The sequence below is a fragment of the Podarcis raffonei genome, chromosome 8 (assembly GCF_027172205.1).
Source record: "Podarcis raffonei isolate rPodRaf1 chromosome 8, rPodRaf1.pri, whole genome shotgun sequence".
NCBI lineage: Eukaryota > Metazoa > Chordata > Lepidosauria > Squamata > Lacertidae > Podarcis > Podarcis raffonei.
In genome coordinates, this window is record NC_070609.1 from 27,140,016 (window position 1) to 27,161,790 (window position 21,775).

The 21,775-nt window shown below is 43.8% G+C and overlaps 1 protein-coding gene across 2 annotated transcripts; it reads right to left on the reverse strand.

Annotated features, from left to right (window-relative positions):
• Positions 1-11,628: 11,628 nt before the first annotated feature.
• PDIK1L (PDLIM1 interacting kinase 1 like) lies at positions 11,629-21,432 on the reverse strand. Of its 2 annotated transcripts, none has more exons than XM_053398717.1 (3): positions 21,142-21,432; positions 16,819-17,120; positions 11,629-15,086 (listed from the first exon to the last, which is right to left on the reverse strand). In XM_053398717.1, exons 1-3 carry the CDS (start codon positions 21,194-21,196, stop codon positions 14,346-14,348), a joined length of 1,098 nt encoding a protein of 365 aa, XP_053254692.1. In that variant the 5' UTR covers positions 21,197-21,432; the 3' UTR covers positions 11,629-14,345. The 2 variants fall into 2 exon arrangements, with proteins under 2 accessions (XP_053254692.1, XP_053254693.1); XM_053398718.1 differs by lacking the exon at positions 21,142-21,432 and adding an exon at positions 20,031-20,231.
• Between the last annotated feature and the right edge of the window lie 343 nt (positions 21,433-21,775).

Consider the following 21,775-nt stretch of genomic DNA (forward strand, 5'->3'; position numbering starts at 1 on the left):
TAAGTTCAGTTCTCCACATTTCCACATAAGTTTAATTTTTTGTAAAAAAAACAATCCCCAAACCTATAAACAAACACATATCCTCATTAAAAATCATCAGCATAAAGTGTACATTTGTATGTGATTTTGCCTAACATATACATTTTTGCACCTCAGTTATCCCAAATATAACACATTCTTGTATGTTCCTTTCACCAACATGTGCATCTCAATGCACACTTTATGCTGGTGTGCATTTCCCGCGCTCCCTTCAGGTTTTCTCCTACCCTCTCCTTTTCAGAGCATCCCTGATATAATAAAATCCGGATTGAGGGATGGGAAAGTGTGGAAAGGGAGTCATTTGAAGGAGAACGTAAGGTGGAGAACAGAGAATTATCTGAAGTACAAAAAGCTTACTATCCCCATCAAATGACAAGTCTGTTTGGGTGAGTGGGGGCCTGCCCTGCTAACCTCAGACAGCTCCCACTGGCCTGCCCTCTTACTTACAACCTGGCATGAGCTGTCAGCTTTCTCCCCTTCTTATTATTGCCCTTGTAGAACTCAGCAGGGGGGAGAATGGAGACAAAACTAGAAGAAGTTGTCTCTGCCTGTTATTGGCTCTGGCACCACCTACTGGGAGCCTCCCTCCCTACAATGCTACCAGCTCCAGTGGACACCAGCCACCACTGACCCTGAGATTACAGGATTTGCTGATCAGAAGGTCGGCGGTTCGAATCCCTGCAATGGGGTGAGCTCCCGTTGTTCAGACCCAGCTCCTGCCCACCTAGCAGTTTGAAAGCACGTCAAAGTGCAAGTAGATAAATAGGTACCGCTCCGACGGGAGGGTAAACGGAGTTTCCGTGCACTGTTCTGGTTTGCCAGAAGTGGCTTATTCATGCTGGCCACATGACCCGAAAGCTGTCTGCGGACAAACGCAGGCTCCCTCGGCCTATAGAGCGAGAAGAACGCCGCAACCCCAGAGTCGTCCATGACTGGACCTAGCGGTCATGGGGTACCTTTACCTTTACTATATAGGGCAGGTATCAATGTGAGTCTCTTTTTGCAGCAAAAACAGTGTGTTTTAGCACCTTAAAGACAAACAAATGCATTAAATGGCCTAAGCGCTTATGGACCAGAAAGTCTACTTATTCAGATGCATTGATCTAATTGTGGCCCTTGGGTCTGTCTGGCACTGACAGGGTTAAGAGTGAGAGCCTCTTTTCTGCCCCACCCCACCCTGCTCTCTCCCAGTCAAGAGGAAGTTTTGATCATACTCTTTCCTGGGGAGATTTAAATTGCAGGAAGCCACAGTAGAACCTATAGCAGTTGCCAGAGGTTATTTTTGTGGCTGGTCTTTGAACTGCTCAGAATGTTGCTCCTTTTTATGAAAAACAATTATAATATTTTTTCCCCAGTAGAGTTACTATAGCAAATGGAAAATAAAACAAGAGAAATGTTTGCGATATAAAATACAGGAGATTACTTTTACACAATATATAATAAAAAAAAGAACGACAAACTGTTTTTATAGATATTTTTTATTTTTATTTTAGACCGCTTAGAGATTTTGCTACAATCAAACAGTGTGTGTGTGTGTGTGTTATATATTAATGCTCCGAGCAATAATAAATAATTGACATAAACTGCAATTCCCCCAGCACCAATACATAACAAAGCAGCTCCATTTCTATAAAGAGCCTTTGGACATTCTTTTTATGGTATATTCATTATATTTTGTGCTCATGGTGGTATCAGGGAGGTTGTGCGTAATCCAGCTTTCAGACATTTTGGGGCAGTCACACTTTGTTCCCCATCAGTGTACGTCCCATAGATTCCTGCTGAAATCATGTAACTTTTTATGCCACGAGCACTCTGGAGGGAATTTTCATTTGGAGATCAAAAGGGGACACAGATGACGTTCATGTAAGATAAAAAACAAATAAAATAAAACCTACATACAGCAACAGTGTTTTGTGTTGTGTAGGCTCCTATGATGTAAGTAATGGGCGCCGCCTGCTAACCTGCTCCCACAAATATCACTAGTTTGCTCATTTCTACAGATAGGGTGCCTACATTCTGCATGTGCAAATGGCTTTAGATACCTATTAGGTCCATAAATTACCATATAGCATATATTCAACACAAAAAGCAGTGACAATTTGTTGTTGACAAAGGACAGCTGGACATATAAAGGGCCCCATTACCTTCAGTAGCTTAGGGCCTCATCAAACCTAAATCCGGCCCTGGCTGAGGCAACTGCAGAGGCTGCTGATCAGGTACTGGGCAACGTTCAAGTTCTTGTTACTAACATATAAAGAAAGCCCTTGAACAGCTTCGGACCAGGTTACCTGAAAGATTGCCTGGCCCTGTATAGACCGCTAAGATCACTTAGATCATCTGGGGAAATTCTACTGGTGGCACCACGCCCTACAGAATATCACAGGGCGGGGACCCCAAATGGGTATCTCCTGCCATGTGGAATGTCCTTTGCTCTGCCAGTCATGGAGCATCACCCATCAGTTGCTTCAGGTGTCTTTTAAAGACCTATCTATTTTGCTTAGGCTTCCTCTGTTCCCTGTTAGGCTTCCTCTGGACCCTGTTATTTCTGAATTCTTCTTTTAACCTGTTTCTGATGTTGCATCTCTGCTATTTATGATACTGGGTTTTCTGTTGTTGCATTTTGTATGCTGCTTTGAGATTTTAAATCACTCATTGGCTTTGAAATGCTGCTAAATGAATGAACGAGCAAACACAAAGGAACTGGTCCCTTGCTCCTTAACCTCCAAAGATTTAAAACTCGCCAGCCAAACCAGGGTCCCTAAGCATGATTTCCTGCTGAAAGATGCCCTTTCCTTCTTCCATTGTCACATCTCCAAAGTGGAAGATTCCACATGTCCCATCTGAAATAGCAATCCGGGGCTGGGGTGGGAGGTCTCGGTGCAAGGAAACCTTGCAGAGGCAGCTTGAGTGACAGAGACAGATGCTGCCACCGAAGCTACTCCAGCTGTCCAGATAACAAGGCCAAAGGGCAGGGGGAAATCGCACACAGCTATGTGGAAGGGTACATGGGCATCTCTTGCTGAGAAAAGCAAAAGCAAACCACCAGCAGCAATATATTTACTATGGCTAGTCAAAATAAGTAACCTCCTAGAGAGCAGCCAAAGCCTTGATCTGTGGTCTGGCTTGCACAGCACAATAAGCCAAACAACAGCTTACCTGGACTGTGTGAACATGCCTGCTCCCCAAGAGGAGCTCGCAGTCACTCCTGCCAAGTATGAGCTAAGCCAAGGTTATCCTTACTAACCGTAAGCTGTAGCCAATAGCAAACCTTTTAGCCATGTCTTTTACTAGTAACATAGGAAGCTGTCTTATACAGAACAAGTCCTTTGGTCCATCTAGCCAACCTTTTTATACCTACCGCCCACTAATGCATCTTTCTTGATGGTAAAATTTCCTTACCACCCACCAGTGCTCGATAGAAGGAGGATTCTGCTTGTGCTGCAGAACCCTTTACCGCCCACCTAGAACCCTGAAACGCCCACTAGTGGGCTGTAGGGACCAGGTTGACAACCCCTGATCTAGCCAGTGGTGGCTGGTGCCCATTAGTAGGGCAGAACACAGGGAGGTCAACACTAGGGGGAGCTGGAGCCAACGAAAGCCAGAGCCAACTGAAAAATTCCAGTTTTCTCCCCATACACAATCCTGCTTTCAATACTATTTGCAACTGCAAATGTTCTGGTATGGTCATACCACTTCATTTTGAATCAGGCAGATCCTGTAATTTGCTGCTGAATCCCATAAATGTTGTGGGTTTTGTTTGTTTGTTTGTTTGTTTGTTTGTGCAGCATTTGTAGTGCTGCAGCCTCTCCAGACAGCAACAATGTGGCTAGGGAACATTGGGGAAGTAAAGCAGAACTAAAAAAGCAGAACAAATCCACCACCAGTGCACTATTATTGTGTCAAAAATGCGTTGCAGAATACACCGGAAATAAAACAGCAGTGTGAAGGGGCTCCAAATCCACAGGGCCAGAGCTGATGTGGAAATTATTTCACACCTAGACTTTATCTGGAGGAGCTACTTTCCCTGGGTGGAAAAATGATGATGATGGTGGTGATGATGTTAATAATGATAATAATTATGCAACTTAAGGAAAATGGTCAGTGATAGGGAAATGAGGCATTCAGGCAGCAGAGCACACAGGCTTGGCAAATCCTACTTTTGGGAAGTGAGAGGATGCTGGGCTGGAAATAGCAAGCCAGACAAGAACAAACAAATGTTTAAAATAGTCTGACTGCTGCCTCCTGTGGTGTGAATCATCTTGGTTTCCAATGGCTTCTTATTTTCAGTGTGGCAAAACACTCACAAAGGCAAAAGTGAATGACTCGCACATCTGCGTGAGGGATTCCCATCAGGAGGGAGCTAAGGATTTGAATTATATATTTGTGGGAAATTGCAGGGCGGGGGGGGGGGATGGGCCTAATAAGAGGCATGGGAAAACCAGCTACTATTTCCTTTCTCCCTTTTTGAAGTTTGACAAAACTTCAGGGCTTTTTCCCCCAGCTGGAACTCACTGGAACTGAGTTCCGGCACTTCTAGGGTGGGCGCCATTGCCATTATAAGAGAACAAAGAAGATGTTCTTGCACCTCTTTTTCTAGAAAAATAGTACCGCACAACTTTATTACATTTACACATAGATCTGTGATGGAATATCTCTTATCACTGATTGCTATATAAAGATGGAATTCTTAAAAAACTGACGTCGAAGTATGCTTGCTTGCTTGTTTATAACATTTTTATACCCCTTGATTGTAAAAACAACACAACCTGTAAGCAGTTTACAATATAAAGCAAAGCATTAAAATAATTAATAAAAACAGTTTAAAACAGGTAATTCAAAGGTGATTAAGATCAACAGTAGCTAGAAAGAGATAAAATGTATGCGAACTGTCTACGTGTCTGGATAGGCTTGCTTAAACAAAAATGTTTTAAGCAGACGCCAAAAAGATTACAATGAAGTCTCTGCCTGATGTTAATAGGTCAGGTGTTCCAAAACATAGGTGCTGCCACCGTAAAATAAAAATAAAAATGATTTAATTAGTATTATGTGGAACCATTAACAGAGGCAGTTCTGTGGACTGAAGGAGCCAAGTGGGCATATGAAGGATAAAGTGATCCCACACAGGTAAACTGATTCCAAGCTGTTAAGGACTTTGTATGCTAACAGTTATACATTGAACTGGGGTCAGTAGCAAACAAGCTACTGGTGCCAATCTCTGAGCAGAAGTTTTATATGCTGACAGGGTCTCACTCCTTTGTGGAGTCACTGTTAGCAAAGGCACTTAAATAACGTAGATGGAGTCCAGAAAGAAGAGCCCTGAGTAAACTTTGCTGAGTAAAGTTAAGAGAATCAGTGTATAATTTGAGGAGAAAGGGACAGAGAAGTTTTGTGCTTCTTAGGTCAGGTTGCATACATAGCAGGGAGGCATTCAACCAAAGACGCAGAGGGAAAAAGATATTAGAAAAATCTCTCAGAACTACACAACCACTTGCTTCCTCAGTGAATTTGCGCCACTCTCCTTGGTTGCTGCGCAATACCTCCACTTGTCCCTCTCTTGGCTACTTGGCTTTAACACTAACAGAATTAACCCCCAAGTTACAAACTGAATGATCCCTGCTTTCACACTTCCAACAGTCACAGCATATACAGAGCCCAGCCTACAAAACCTGCCCTGGAATGAGTATTTGGCTTGCGCCAGCAGAGGCAAAGTGCCAGTCTTCTTCTCTTCTAATAAATGTAACACAGGAAGGTTTGAATTCCGGCCTTTGTGTCAGTGGACAGCATTGGAGATGAATGGCAAAACTATCTATTTCCCCCCAAAGTATTTTCCAAACACCGTAACTGTAAGCGTGCTGTGAGCAGGCATTGTCTAGTTTCTTCCTTTTCCCACACCGCTGAGGACAAGGCTAAGCCAGTGGTCCATCTGGGCTTGTGTTGGAAGCCCGTTCTATCCTTATAGTTTGAGCCACTTCTCAAGTTGTTGCTGTTTTTAAATATAGGTTTATGAACTTTTTGAGACTAGAGCTTTAAAAAGTCACTAAGATGTGAAAGTCAATCAAAATAATATATTGAAAAAAATTGTAACTGTAACCATAACTGTGACTAAGTGATGTAAGGCCCACCTCTCACCCCTAAAATTAACAAACTATACAAGTGTGGCTTCAGTCTACACAGGAGAACATAGCAGTGGATGGTGGTCGAATGAGCAAAAGCAACAATACTATCTGGATTTTCTGCCATGGACCAGGGGTGTAGAATCTCCATCCCATGGGCTAATCCTGATCTCCCAGGGGGTCCAATTTGGTCTGTGATGCCATTTCCCCCAAACCATGCCGACCTGTCTATCAGCTGACATCACAGGGTGCTCTCTAAAGATGGTCTGCTGAGTAGGAAGAGATAAAGATCGGGCCCACTAACCCATCATAGTTCCTGACCCCCTGGCCTGGGACACAAAAGTCTTCAACATTCTTATACAAATTGGAAAGTCAATTTTTTTAATGGGAGAGACCAAACTGAGTTAAGAATTTACTTATTTTTTTAGGCTGATTGGCTCTGATGTTTAGGATGGGGGTGATAATCAGGTATGTCATTTCAACCTAACAAGTAGTGGTTATTTTTGTTTGTTAAACCAAATTATTTCTCTCAATGTCTCAAGAAAAGCAGCTGTTTGGAGGTTCAGCAAAATGCACACTTTTTTCTAAATTTAAGCTGCTTAACTGGTTTGTCAACAGATTAAAAAGTCTTTTAATCAGTAGATATAACTGAATTAACTCTGTTCTGAAAAACATTCTATTTTGGATGGCTTTGCTGTACTTAGTAAATGATATAGGAGCAAGCAGTGCCAGACACACACACACACACACACACACACTCACAAAAAGCAAATATCTAAAATACTGCAGGCCAACATTTATTTATTTATGTAAATACATTTAATGTGGTTTCCTTGGGCAGTTTTCTAGTTTTGTGCAACTCTGAGGGATCAAAAGTGGAGAAATACACCTGATATCTGTGTGCTTTTGCACACTTCCTGGGCAGAATATTTTTTTTAAGCAAGGTGTACAAAACTATCTGCATGCATACATGGCCTGATGTTACTTGATCAGTATGATAGAATCAACAAATTAAAAGGTGGAGACAATTACAAAAGGGAACATCTATTACAACTATAAACAGAAAAGACCAAAGTTGCTACTCCTATACATGCCTGTGTGGACTACTCTGGTCTAATTAATATTGCGGGTGTGTCTGTGTATGAGAGGAATTGGATTAACAACTAACTAGTTCTGAAATGCAGACAAGTCCCAGGTTTTTCTTTGTCCCAATTTGGATCATAGCTATTTTGGGGTGGGGGAACATATCAAAACACAGTATTTCATAAGAAGCTAACTGCACAGATGTGTATAGATGTGGCTTACATAGTTTGTACAGGGTTTCCCAAATCAGCGGTATGAGCATACTGGATGCAGAGTAAATGTTCAGTTGGTAAGCAGCTAAAAATGAGAGTTGGGACAGCTGAAAGCAAATTTAAGGGGAGTGTACCACCTTGTGGCTAGCCTGTATACTGCAACCCCTCCAAGAAGCTGCCCTAAATAGCTAGCTAGCTATTTATTTCATTGATATTCCATCTTTCGCTCCAAGGAGCAGACAGGGGCATACATGATTCTCCCATTCCTCATTTAATCCCCACAACAACCCTGTGAGGTCGGTTAGGCTGAGAGGCAGTGACTTACTGGTTGGCTGGCTGGCTGGCTGGTTGGGTGGCTAGCTGCCAGCCAAGCCCTCTTCCAGGACACTCCATTCCACCCCCTTCCCCACTTTCTCCATTTACCCAGCTCCACTTCTCAACAGGCAGTTAGCAGTCTGTGGCCACTAAGCATGCTCAGTCCTCAGTGAATTCTTTGGGGGCCCCCCGCCTTAAGGATTGATTGATTGATTGATTGATTGATCGATCGATACCATGGTCTTCCCCCAAGCCTGTTGATACCTTCCTTTTGTGCCTGGGTTGAGCCATTTTGGCTGCCTAAGGATCCATGCTTGGAGATGGCTGAAACATAACTATGCCTGACAACCTTGGAATCATTAGCTGTGATGATATATGACTGTTTTGAAATGTTTTATTTATTTTGTTTTATATTGTATGGTTTTGATGCTTTGTTGTTTGCTGCCCTTTGGGAGAAAAAGTGGGCTAGAACTGTAATCCATCAACCACCGAGTTTTCAGTGAGCATGTAGGATAGGCTTCCTCAACCTCGGTCCTCCAGATGTTTTGAGACTACAATTCCCATCATCCATGACCACTGGTCCTGCTAGCTAGGGATCATGGGAGTTGTAGGCCAAAAACATCTGGAGGGCCGAGGTTGAGGAAGCCTGATGTAGGACATGAGGACCTGAAGCAGAGCTTGGGAAAGGGGAGGAGTTTGATTCAGTTTGTTTTTAAATGTGAACTTACCAAATTTGCACTTTCTGAAACAATACAATTCTGTGCATTGTATTAGGGGAAATTGGTTTGCAAAAATGTAGTATGTATTAGGCACAATTGCATACAGACAGGTGTGTACATTAGGGGAAAAATCACACACTAAAATGCTGGTGAAGGTTCATGAGGACTTTTACAAAAAGTTCACAAACTGCTATGGAAACGTGGAGAACCGAATTTAAGCTTTGAAAAAATGGTAAATTGCATTACAAGGGGCTGGACTAGATGACCCTGTGGATCGCTTCCGACTCTACCATCCTTTGATCCTATGATAAAGGGGGAGAAATTGAAATGGACTGACTCGTCACCATTCCCTAAGCAGAGCACAGGGAAATAAGGTGAACCCTGTGCACCCCCGTCATACATTGCCTGTTCTTTCTCCATACCTTAACACAAAGACTTAGCAAAAACCTGTACACAAGCTAATGCATGAACCAAGTGAGAACAGCAAATCCTCAGTCAGCCTCCAAGATTCAAAACTGAACAGGATTGAGGAACAGGGCGTGACTTTTTATGAAAGCAGCGTTCCAAAAAGGTGCAGCCTCAGCTGTTGCCCAACTTCCCTTCAAAGTTTATCTAACTAACCGCACAAACCAACGGTCTAGCATTACTCTGCAGTTTCAGACGGAAGCCCTGATTGGCTGGCGCAGAGAGGAGAGCACCATTTGAAATGTGTATAGAAAGGAAACAGACTGAAATGAGGAACGAGCGGAACAGTTCTCAACACCAGCCATGCAGACTCAACACCTTCCGTGTGACACCTGCAGGCACATCCAGGGTAGACAAAAGGCAAGAGCAAGCTCTGAATACAGGGGAATAGGTGGGGTGTCGTGGTTAGGGCGTTGGACTAGGAGACACCTGAAGTCAAATCTACGTGAGGCTACCTCTGTGCTTGAACCAGAAGCCGAAGTTAGTGCAGAATGCTGCAGCAAGACTGCTGACAGGAATGAGACTTTGTCTGCATGAAACATCTATGCTCAGAGAGCTACATGGGTTGGGACGAAGTTAAAGGTGTTACGATTGGTATATTAAACCCTTATAACTTGGGACTAATTTACCTGCAAGATTGCCTTACCCCATATGTGCCCACCTGACCACTTTGATCTGTTCCCAAGGCCCTTTGTAATTACCAGCCAAAATGTTATAAATTAGTGAGAGCAAGCTTTTGAGTCCAACAGAATTTTGCACCAGGCTGGATTCTGAACAAAACTGGTACGTGTGTCTGAGGGGGGGAAAGGCTAGCTTAATACTGAAGCCATACTTCTTGCATTGGTCATAAATTTCCTTTTCTTTTCTTGTCGTAAAGCAAGGACAGTTTTGTGAGTCTGGAATAGCACCTGCACTTCCGATCTCTTTTGTGGGTGACTCTTTCAGGAACCGCATTTATTCCTCAGGGCCCTCCCCCTCTGGCACATACACAGCTGATAATCTAAATATACCATCCAAATAACTGTCCTCCATACCGTTGGGCTTTGGAGCCAACTTCATAATTGGGCCTGAACATCTGAGAGGGTTGGGTAGTCCTTTCTCTCCCAACAAGTTTCTGAAGAAGATAATAATTGTCAGGAGCACAGGACTGGGTTAAACTTTAAACTGCTGTTTGAATAAGGATGCATTGTTTTATCGTGGTTTTTTTAAACTATACCTTCCCTCTCAGGAGTTCAGTGCTTCTTTTTCGTCTCTGAGGTTGAATGTCACAGTGTCAGCTTCTGACAGACCAAGAAACCCCCATCTAAATCCAGCTTCTCTTGTTTCATTATCCATTTCCTTCAAGAACAGTAACGTTCAATTTATTTATTTTTATTTTAAATTTATTTTTATTTTTTATTATTTTTATGCTCAGAGTAGGAAACATGCAGAATGCCACTACAGTCATACCTTGGAAGTCAAACAGCTTAGTTCCCAAACGTTTTGGTTCCCAAACAACTCAAACCCGGAAGTGACTGTTCCACTTTTTGAATGATTTTTGGAAGCCAAACGTCCGATGGGGCTTCCGATTGGCTGCAGGAGCTTCCTGCAGTCAATCAGAAACCGCACTTGGGCTTTCAAACGTTTTAGAAGTCAAACAGACTTCTGGAACGGATTCAGTTCGACTTCCAAGGTGCGACTGTACACTAAAACTTGGAAGAGGCATTTGAAATTGGGAAAACAGCACTGGGGAGGATGGGAATTATAACGACCAGATCTCCTTATTGTACCAGACACAGGTCATTTCTTGGACACCAATAAGAGACACTCCAGGTCAAAGCTTGAGGAGCGCTGCAAAGCTCTTATCCGCAAAGGTTGCATTTCTCTGGCTAAACCTGATTGGGCAACCAGAACAATGTATATTAAGTAACATACTTGTTGGTGCTTGAACAGGGATAGCATTACCTGAAGAACAAGTATTTATAGGGTGGCTCATCAGTGTTCCCTATCAATAACAATGTTTCTGCATGGAGATTTCAGTGAAGCATGTGCAGAAGTTGCAGGTGGGTTACATCTCATGGGGCAGATCTGTTTCCCCTACTCTGCCGCCCTTATTGGCACCTAAAACCAGCCACTTGGAACAGCTCTCACCTTGCCTCTGTCAAGCTGCCTCTAGAAATAGTAATACTAGTACACAACAGGGTTTGCTCAAACGGAGCTCCCTGCACTCCACATACAACAAAATGAACATTTCAGGGGTTAGGAACTATTTTCAGGCTTCCAGGCAAGCATCTGGGGGTGGGGAATCTCATGCCAGCAGTGGGAGGGGCCAGATGCAAAAACAGGCAGAAAAAAAACGGGTGGAAAGTTTATCTTTGTCCCATGGGCTAGTTTCTACCACATTCACACACTCTTATCTATCCTCTGCCTAGACAAACAAGAGGCATTATCAGAGTTCAAAGACACATTCCAGACAGACAAAAACCCTCAGGGTATGAAGCAGAACCAATAAAAAAAATCAAGGAGGACTGCCTTGGCCCCTGGGCCTGAGGTTCTCCCACCTTTGCTGCATAACAAGGCCACCACTATCACACCCCAAGGCCACCATGTGTTGGTCCCAATGCTAATTTTGTGTCAGGAGAAAGCGGGATAGTTCGTGGAAATAAATTTGTATTTAGCACAAAAGAAGCATATCAAACACAATTTCTTTCAATTCAGACTTTATTTCTTTTTAAAGTCACGAACTCAATAAATTACACAATCATTTCTCCTTCCACCCTTTTTTAAATAATTTTTTCACAAAATAGAGTTTGCAATTTTTAAGGAAAAGCTTTGAAAGTCTGCTTTCTTTCTGAAGTGCTGATGAGTATCTCAACTTCTTTGTTACGCTGGTGAATTGTTTTGTAGCTGCTACAATAGTTTTGATTTTGGAGATTTTACAAGAACCCAAAGCAAACACAAGCAACAACAACAAAAATCACACACACAGATCTCAGGGACAATTTTTCAGTGGATAATTAATGAACAATCAAGTTAGCATTCAATGCCAAGGGGCTAAGCACCATGAAAGGAGGTGACCTGGTGAGGCCTCCCCAACTCTTAAGAAGTAGCAGTGCATTTGGGCATTAACAGTTTTACTGTACGATAAATATAACTTGCTCTATTACTAGATACTGCACTGTGTCTATGAAGCACATGCAATAATGTATCCAGAATCTGGATTTGCTGAGGATTTGCAAGTGCCAAGAAATTGTACACAGTAATCAGACTAGTTAGGACGTACATGACTGAGAGTTCCTGCTTTTCCAGTCCTCAAAGAAAAGACTGCCAAACTCCTGCAAGTCGTGCTCTTTTTGTTTGACACATTTTTAAAGGAAATTTGTTGATGGATAAAACTGCAGGACTGCTTTCCTACCTGCAATATAATCTTGTCTCTAAAGGCACAGGTGGTGCTTTAAAGAGTTTTTTCCGCCTCTGAACATTTACATTGTAACTGCAGAGAAGAAATCTGGCTTGTGTATTACCTTTGCATTCAAAGAACAGACATCGATAGGATCCTCAGTTGACAAAATATACTATAGCATCACACTGAAAGCTGGGCAGACGGATATATGTCAAGTGATACAAGTTGATATTCTCCTGAAGTTTGTCTCTGTGAAATCCAAGATCATTGGAATGACATTTCCTCAGTTATTTTAGGCAAGATATAATCTGCTCCAGTGCCTTTCATGGGGGGGGGGGGAGGTCAATTCACACTCCAATTTCCAGGTTGTAGCTGATGGCATCAAGACTATTTCAATTGAGACAATACAGTTATTTTCCCCAATGAAATCAACACACACACTATGCCAGTTTTCCCTGTGGAAGTTCTATTTACTCATGAAATCAAGGTATTTCTTCCTGTCTGCTATCAAGTCCTGTATATTAATGCAAAACAACATAACGTGGAACTTTTGTTTACCCCGTGCGTGGAGAGCCATGGGCAGAGTAGCCTGCATACCCAAAAACCACAGGGGGAGAATCAAGGTTGCTGAAAACTTCAGAGTAGCAGTCAAGAAAGGGAAGGGCTTTCTTGCAGAGTAAAGGCTTCAGATGTAATGTGGTGCACACAGAGACAGTAGTGAGGAAGCACCAAGGTGATGGAGGAAGGGTTTAGATTAGCCTTTGGTTGAGTCACTTCTTGACTCTGCTCTCTATGCATGGATGGAGCTGGCTGGGTTGTGCCAAATGTTCTGCATCTACTACCCAAAAGTAATAAAAAAGTGCCTTTCACATGAGAGCAACAGAATAATCACTATTACTTTGTGCAGAGAACAATGCCCACCCCACCCAAACGGGCAACATTTTCTAGCAAGAAAGAATCTGGATAGTTCAATGGTACACTAAGCTTTCAGAGTCCTTCTTCCACAAAATAAGTGAACAATACATATATCCCATCATCAAGACCACCGCTAAGAAGCGACCAAAAGAACCTCTGCTAAGAAGGGAGGGAGTAGCTAGCATGACTGGCCTCTAAAAGCCAGGGCGGAAACAAAATATGGGAACCTTTTTCTCATTTGCAAAGTTTTCAGCAGAATTTGGGAGGTTTTTCTGTTCCCCATGATCTACATTTGTAAAAAATAAAATAAAATAAAAAAATTGATAAAAAGAGACACAATGCATTAAAGGTAACGCTGGGTGTCAAATGCAAAGGATGGGGGGAGGAGCTAGAGAGAGATTTAGCACAAGACTTCCTTTACCTCAAAAAAAAATGAACCTGAATGCTCAATGAACTAAGAAGTGCCATCAGACTACCTATTGCAGCCTTCCAAACGAAGAGATTTGCCCAACAGTAGCTTAGTGCTAGAACCAGAGGTTCCCTTTGCATCCTATTTGTTTTATCATATTTTGTGCCATCAACTTTTTTTTCTTAAAAAAAGTGGAGAATATCTATGATGTGGAATTTACGGATGATCTATAGTCACCCAATTCAATATGAGACAATATAAATAATGGGGACATTTTCGAAAGATGGGGAAGTCAAGTCACTCATACAGACATAAATATATACATGCTTACTCTACAAAGTTGAATAATTTGCATTACCAGCATGCAAACCTTCTCTTCAATGGGCATTCCAAATTCTGCAGTATGAAACTGGAATGTTTGAAATATTCCTAAAAAGCAATCACCTCCTAAAATGTCAAGTTTCCTGGCCATGTGGATAGCATTACAGCTGCAGCTTGGAAATATACACATATGGTTCTGAAACAAGAACAGCCACCTTGAGCTTTGTTTACAAAAATCAAGAGAAATGCAATGGGGGGAAATATTGAACCCTGACACCTTAAATTTTGGGTTAAGTCTGTTTTTTGCTTCCACAGAGTGCTGCCCTATTGTTACAGACACAATCCTGACAAGAGTTCAAAGTACTACGGAGGTCACGTGTCCCAATTGCTGTCTTTAAAAGCAATTTTAACTAACCGGAGTTCCAACTCAAAAGCATCTGGGCGATCCTGTGGATTAGCAGCAAGCATTTCCTTAATCAGCTGCTTCATACGAGCATTCATTGTCTTTTTCTTAACAGGAATGAGTAGCTCCATTTTTGGATTTTCCAACAATGCCTCTCCAACAGGTACAATCGCAGTTCCTTGTTTCACATAACTCCCCAACAGTTCTTTCTTGGTCTCTGTGTCTATGAAAGTGATCCTTTCCAACATCGCCCAGATTATAATCCCTAATGCAAAGATGTCTGCTTTGGCAGTATAGTGACCTTCCCAAACTTCAGGAGCCATGTAGAAGTCTGTGCCACAAGCTGTAGAAAGAAAACATTTATTCACGTTCACTGGCTCTTCAGGGTTCTGTCCTGAAGCTGAACAAACCTTACTCAGTCCAAAATCAGCTACTTTCAAAGTGGGCTCCAAGTCACTAGCATCCATCCTGGATTGAGAGATCAAGATGTTGTCAGGCTTGAGGTCACGGTGGATGATCTGGTTTTTGTGCAGAAAAGCCAGGGCACTGCTGAGCTGAAGCATAAAGCTAGTATTGGTCTTACGACTAGGCTTTCGAGACAGGAGATATTCATTCATATCACCTCCATCACAGAAATCCATCACAAACCAAAGGTAGTAGGCGCTTCTGGGATCAAAGGCAATTTCACCTTTCAAGGAGGTCTCTACAAGCTGTAATAAGAAAACATTTAAGGAATCTGTTCAGCAAGTAGGAGTCAAGTTAAGAAAGCAGCTGATGAAAAGGAATGCTAGAAACCCATTATCTTTTAATGCATGTATTATAAATACCCCTTTTGTGCTCATCATTCTTCCCAATTTTCTTCTTTATTTTCAAAAGACAATTGATGCCACCATACATGCAAAGGAATCATCTCACCCATTCAACCAACATTTTCCATGGAAGCACAGATTTAATTCTAAACCATAGTTTCCTACAAACTCATGGTTTGAACTTCCAAATATACAGACATATCATGGTTTGGAGCTGCCTGTCTGCTTTTATTTTCTATCTGCTCAGCATTCCTTTCTACAGCGCAGGGGACTCTAGAGGTCTCAGCTAGAACAATGGCTTGTAAACCCACTTCAAAGCATGGTTTCCATTACTGGCTTGCTGGCTGATTAAAGTGATAGTGTGAACCAACAAACATGACAACAAACCACAGTTAAGTTTCCTTTGATATGGTTTGGTGTACTGTGTGAATGAAGCTACAGTATTATGAGTACCATTATGATCACTACTGTCTCTGGATTAATGGAATATGTATCTAGTGGGACACCAATACACACTTCCCCCTCCATCTGCATGAATGAATGCCATCAGACCAACCTAACAGAAGAATAAAAATGCACAACTACAAAAAAATTAGAGGCCTTTGCTTTTGTTCTCAAAGTTATTTTTTTACTGCTTATTTTACTGCATGAAATGCAGATTGCTGAGCAGCTGTTTTCACAATCTGCTTGACACAAAGCTCGTTCTCTGTCCTTTAAAGGAACTGTTTTTCCTTCTTTAGAATATCAAGTGGGAGGAAGTTAATAAGAATTAACATTAGAACAATGATTTAGCCTATAGAAAGACTTTAAAAAGATGATTAATTTATTCTTTGACTGGCTTTTTATTTTTAATTTTGTTGTTATAGTGCTGTTAGATAACACAACCCTTTGGAAATAATGCAATATGCATTCAAGGCATGGAAAAATGTATTTCATTAGAGATGATTTGATCATAACATTGCTTAATACAGTGATGACTTTGTGAAGCAGATACAAAATTATTAAAAGTGTTATTAATGCTTCTTTTCCCAGGATGATACCAACAGTACTTATTGCTATAATACCACTAACATTCCTGCCATGCAAAAATAATGTTATTCAATGTTGTGCTGGCACGGCTGTCATTTAAGACTGTTGGGAGACCTATTACTTTTGGACAGCGGGACAGCAGTTTCCTATATCTCACTCCTCTTTCAAGCACAGCCAAAGTTTAGAAAAATCGGTTGTATTTACAATCTCATGCAGGTAAAGGTAAAGGATCCCTGGATGGTTAAGTCCAGTCAAACTAGACTATGGGGTGCAGAGGTCATCTCACTTCAGGCCAAAGGAGCCAGTGTTGGTCCACAGACAGCTTTCCAGGTCATGTGGCCAACATGACTAAACTGCTTCTGGTGCAACGGGGCACCGCGATGTGTGAAATTCAATGACAGCTTTGCATACAACTGTTTTGTGTGCTTTCCCTAAGTTTCTGCTTCAGGAAAAGTGTCTAACTGTAGTAAAAACAGAAAAGCAAACACTCTTCTAAAGAACACTGTAGTATGTACACTTCTGGCATCTGTGTCTTTGTTGTCCTTTCTGCTTCCCTTTACTTCTAACCCACTATGTTTCTTCCACTACCTGCAACTTCATTTACCTGCAAATAAAGCGAAGAGCTGGAGCCGTGGGACATCTTCTGAACCATGCCATCTTTTTGCAAAACGCATTCCTCCAAGTGGATAACGTTTGGGTGTTGGCTCTTGATGCTGCTAAGTGCCCAGAATTCACGCAGGGCAAGCTCTACATTCTCTGGAGCATGGCACCGAATCTTTTTCACAGCAACACGCGCAGAGGTTTTCCTCACTACTGCTTCATACACCACACCATAGCTGCCACGACCAACCTCCCGTATTAGATCGTACTTTGGCTGGCTACTCACCATCTTCAAGGTCAAGGTATCTATAAGAACAAAAAGCCAAGCACAACTAAGAAATTTCTGGCTGATAGATGTCCTATCACTGATTATGCCCCATCACTGCCATCCCAATGCTATAAATATACACTCTACCCCAATTGTGAACATCACCTCTCAGTTCATTTCTGTGCTACTGTGTGGTGGCTGTATCTATTTGTTGATGTAGTAATTTCATACCACACATATTTTTCTTAGGAATATCTATATAACCCACCCCACTTCTAAACATCTGTTAGTATTTAAGATGGGAGAGGACTTTGCACCAATCTTTTGTCCTTTTAACTACAGACTGGCAGCTGCTCTTCAGAAACAAAACATTTCAATATTGAAGATGAACATATAAATATACAAGAAACTACAAAACAGATATTAAACCAAAGACAGAACTCCCACATAGCATGGGACACATACCAAATATTTTCTATGACGCCATGGTTTGGACAAGAGTAATAATAATAATATTAATAATAATAGTAATAATTTATTATTTGTACCCGGCCCATCCAGGGGTATGATCTTTGGGAAGGGGCATTTTAGTTTATACAGTAGGAGAAAGAACTGTCAAAAGCATGTGGCAGGTACAAGATTGTTGACAAGGAGGTGCTTTATTAGATAATCTGTAGGTAATCCTTGGAAACCTATAAAACAAGAGTAGGAAACATTTTGCCCCAGTGGGCCAAATCTTTATCTCCTCCAACTGTGGAGGCAAACTTTGACAGGTGGGAGGGGCCACTCTCTTGTCAGTCATCTGCAATGATGACATCATGACAACCATCAGGTGCCTAGAAGGTGGGTGCTCCTGCTCACCTGTCAAAGTTGACCCATGGGGCAGGGGTGGTGGTTCTGTTTCACCAGCATGTTCTCCGCAGGTAATATGTTAAAGCAGCACCCTGAAGAACTGAACTCTCTGCTCATCAGCTGATAGCAGAGAGTTCAATACTGTTCTCTGCAGGGTTCTGCTTCCTCAGCACGTTCCCAGCGGGGATCGTGTTCAGCAGGACTGAGGACTGAACCTTGACCCCTTGCCTACGTCACCCAGTGATGTCAGCTGATTGAAAAGTGAGTGTGGTTTGGGGGAAATGGCCTCATGGGGCAAACTGGACTCCCTGGAAGGCCGCGGATGGCCTATAGGCCAGAGGCTCCTAACCCCTGCTACAAAACACAGAATTCTGGGTCCACTGAACTACACATACCAATTTGGTTTTGCTCCAACTCTCTAAGCTCCCTATCAGCTAGACTTCTCCCTATCTCCATTCCCCAGGTGTCGCTTTGTTTATGTATACTAGACATTGCTGTGTATCCAATGTGCATGCTTTCTCCAAGTATGCCTATTTAGCTGGTAAAAATATCAGCTTCCTTTGTTAGGAATAAATACTTTAGTAGCTTCTGGAAACTCCAGTACCAAATACCGAGTTTTAAAGATTACATGTTTCCTACATGTTATGAAAAGGAATACTCCCAAGGCAAGGTTTTTCCAAAATCCTTTCATGAATCTCTAACACATCACTGTGAAAAGCAGCATACTTTTACCATTCACTGAAAGGCAGCTCTTCCATATAATCTAATTCGAGCATATCCCTGTTTTAACCAGTGAAATAATTCAGCAGAACGAGGTCGCGGTTCCATCCCTTTGATTAGTTATGCAGAAGGAGAACTGCAAGCAGTATATCTTACATCACTCTTTCACAGCCTGGTGTCCTCCAGATACTTTGTACTACAGATCCTATCATCCCTTTTGACTACTAGCCATGGTTGCTGGGGCTGACGGGGAGTTGGATGTCTGAAGCATCAGATTGGGAAGGCCAGCTTACACCATCCCTGCATAACCATTAAAAGATACAGGCACCCAGATTTCTCTTGCAGAAGTTGGAAGATATACAGAGATGACACTGCAGCTCACCTGCAGCAGTCTGATTCTATTCAACAGGTTAGTGTGCACAGGGCTAGATCCACGACTAATTCAAGCCCCCATAAACCTACTCTACATATGACAAAGTCTGGATCCAAACCATATAGCTTCAGCCTCGTTTGCCATGTCAGTGTTTTCAATCAACCTGCAAATGGCACAAAATACTTGTTTGCAAAACACATTCTTCACACAGGCATAATGATAAGAAAATGAGTACTGCTTTGGGAATGGATGGGTGCCCCTATATATATATAAAATCACCTGGAGGAAAACCTAGAAGGAAGGAAAGAAAGACAGCACCCGGCCTGGCCTGCTCCTGCGCCTTTAACAGTCGCTTGCTCCAGAGAAACCAGCAGGCAAAGCTTTCCAGCAGAATTATCACCTGGCAATAGCCGCAAAAGCAGCAGCTGATTAGGAGACAAAAGCAGCACCCTCCCCCCGCCCGATACAAAAAAGTTGGTGACAGACCTACGGAGCTGACAGCCGGTGGTCAACCAGGGATGTCACCGCCGCAAGACCTGCAGCACTGAGCAGGTGGCCGTGTTTACTTCCGTATCATTAAAAAAAAAGAAAGCTCACCTGCTGATACCCCACCTCCCTTAAAGCGACACAAGGCCAGGCTAGGACAGCTTGTTTCGGGCTCCCTCCCCGCCCAGCCCCTGGAAAGCCAACCCGGGTATTCGTCACGTAACGTGTGAACCGGAGCTCCGGGCACGGGAACACTTCCGCATTTTCCCACGACTGCCTTCCCAGGACACCACGAAGGCGTCTAAAGGGAGCTACGAAGCCTGCCGGACGTCGAGCTGCCTGCTCCGAGCGCCCAAGGCCTGGGACGCTAGCTCGGGGCTCCCTCGGGCCCAGGCCCCTGGGACGGCCGGGGCTCCTGGCTCGGCCTCTAGGGCCTGTCGCGGAGCGTCCTCGGAGCTCCGGGCGCCGCTCCCGTGGCAGGACTCGGCGCCGAGGCCCGAATGTGTCAAACATTTACCTCAGAGGCGCCGCGGCGTTCTCTTCTCCTGGCCGCCATTATCGGGCTCCCTTCCCCCCTCCTGCCGCCGCCGCCGCCGCCGCCGCCTTCGCTTCTCCCGGGTTCGCCGACACACCCCCTTCTGGGCCAGCGCGCGCAGGCGCGCACCCGCGCCAAGGACAGAACGCTTGCGCGCTCGCGCACAACCAGACAGACAAGCCAGGCCGACACCAAACTCACCGCCCCCTCTTTTGATTGGCTGCTGAAATCGGAGAAAGGGGGCGGTCCGCCTCCTTTCCCTTCGCAACGCGGCGCGCGCCGCTTCTCATTGGCTGCTGAAGCCGCAGAGCCGGTGCTTCGAGCTCCCGTCTCCCGCCCTGAGTTTGGGCAGCCTCGGGTTGCTCGCGGAGCGAGAACGGCTCAAAGTCCGCTAGGAAGACTTTGGGGGTGTTTTTTCAGGGGGGAGGGAGACATCGCATGCACTGCGTGGAACGTTGCCTCAAGCAAGCGGCATTCGTTGCTACGGGTTTTGCTTATTTATTTAATGCAGTATTATTTTCCGTGCTTTATTTGGGAGACGTTGTATTACGGCTGCTGCTATTAATTGCTCCTGTCCGATGATGATTATTATTATTAATTGCTCCTGACTTTGACTAGCACGCTTCGTATATTCGGGATCGCGATGCGCAGCTTCGAGGAGCGCGCCGACGGGCTTGCGCGGCGGCCCTTGTGCATTTGGCAAAGCGGGGGAGCCTCTGCTTAGCGCGCGGCGTGGGAACGGGCATGGAGCCTGAGAGCTCCCTGCTAGAGGACGGGAAGCGGCGGGGAGGCGCGCGCCGCTTGCCTTTGCGAGAGCGCAGCCGCCGCAAACCGCGTTAAAGCGTGCGGAGGAACGGCGGATTATGCACCACTTTCGAGGCGGCTCCTACAGGCGATTGCGGAGAAGTGCACGGCGCCTGGTGAAGAATGAAAGAGGTTGCGCAGAAACGGGGAGCCTATCTGCACGCGCCGCCACCCTTTCCTCCCGCCACCCCCACCTCCCAAATTAGGTGCTGAGGCCTATAAGCCACTTGTCACCGCTCTGCTCCCGGCTGCCTCCTACTTGCTGTCTTGCCCCCTGCAAAATACCTACCGTAGCTGTCACCCAGAAGTCTTGCTGCTGGATTCCCCGCTGGATTTTTGTGCATTTCTCATATTTATTTTTCTTCTTTCAATTAGATTGCTAGCCAATGTTTTCTTTTTGTTGTTGCTGCTGCTGCTTAAAAAAATTGGAATCTCTTACTTGTCTGCCTTTCTTAAAGAAAGGAAGGAGAGAGGAAAGAGTCAGCTGTCCTTATATAAATAGCTTTTGCAACGTGAGGAAGCTTAGTGACACCTTTTGTTATCCCCCCTCTCCCCACCACGCCATGGGGACATGCTTCTGTGGCTGCTGCAGACACATGAAGGTTGCAATCTGATGGTAAGATCTTTCCCACCCCTCTCCTCCTGAGAATGGAGGGCTGTTGGTATCTTCCCTTAAAGGGACACCGTCTTCCCATTTTTCTCTGTTAAGGGAGAATGAAATCACTTTTATCTATATGGCATCTGGGGTGGGGGTGGTTGTCTGTGCTTCAGCGAGAGAGAAGATGAAGTGCAGCTTTGCAGAAGGACCTGCTGTGGATTAGAGGGGCTCACCTGTCAATTGCAGAAGGATCTGCACAGACCAGTACCTCCATTGAATTTCCACTGTAGAGCTACTATGGAGCAGCTCCACAACTCTTAACCTC

Coding starts and splice junctions, on each gene's coding strand:
- PDIK1L (XM_053398717.1), bottom strand. CDS start 21,196: ATGCACAAAAATCCAGCGGGGAATCCAGCAGCAAGACTTCTGGGTGAC. Junction 17,121..21,141: donor ACTTCTGGGTGACAGCTACG/GTAGGTATTTTG, acceptor TTGTTCTTATAG/ATACCTTGACCTTGAAGATG. Junction 15,087..16,818: donor GCTCTTCGCTTTATTTGCAG/GTAAATGAAGTT, acceptor TTCTTATTACAG/CTTGTAGAGACCTCCTTGAA.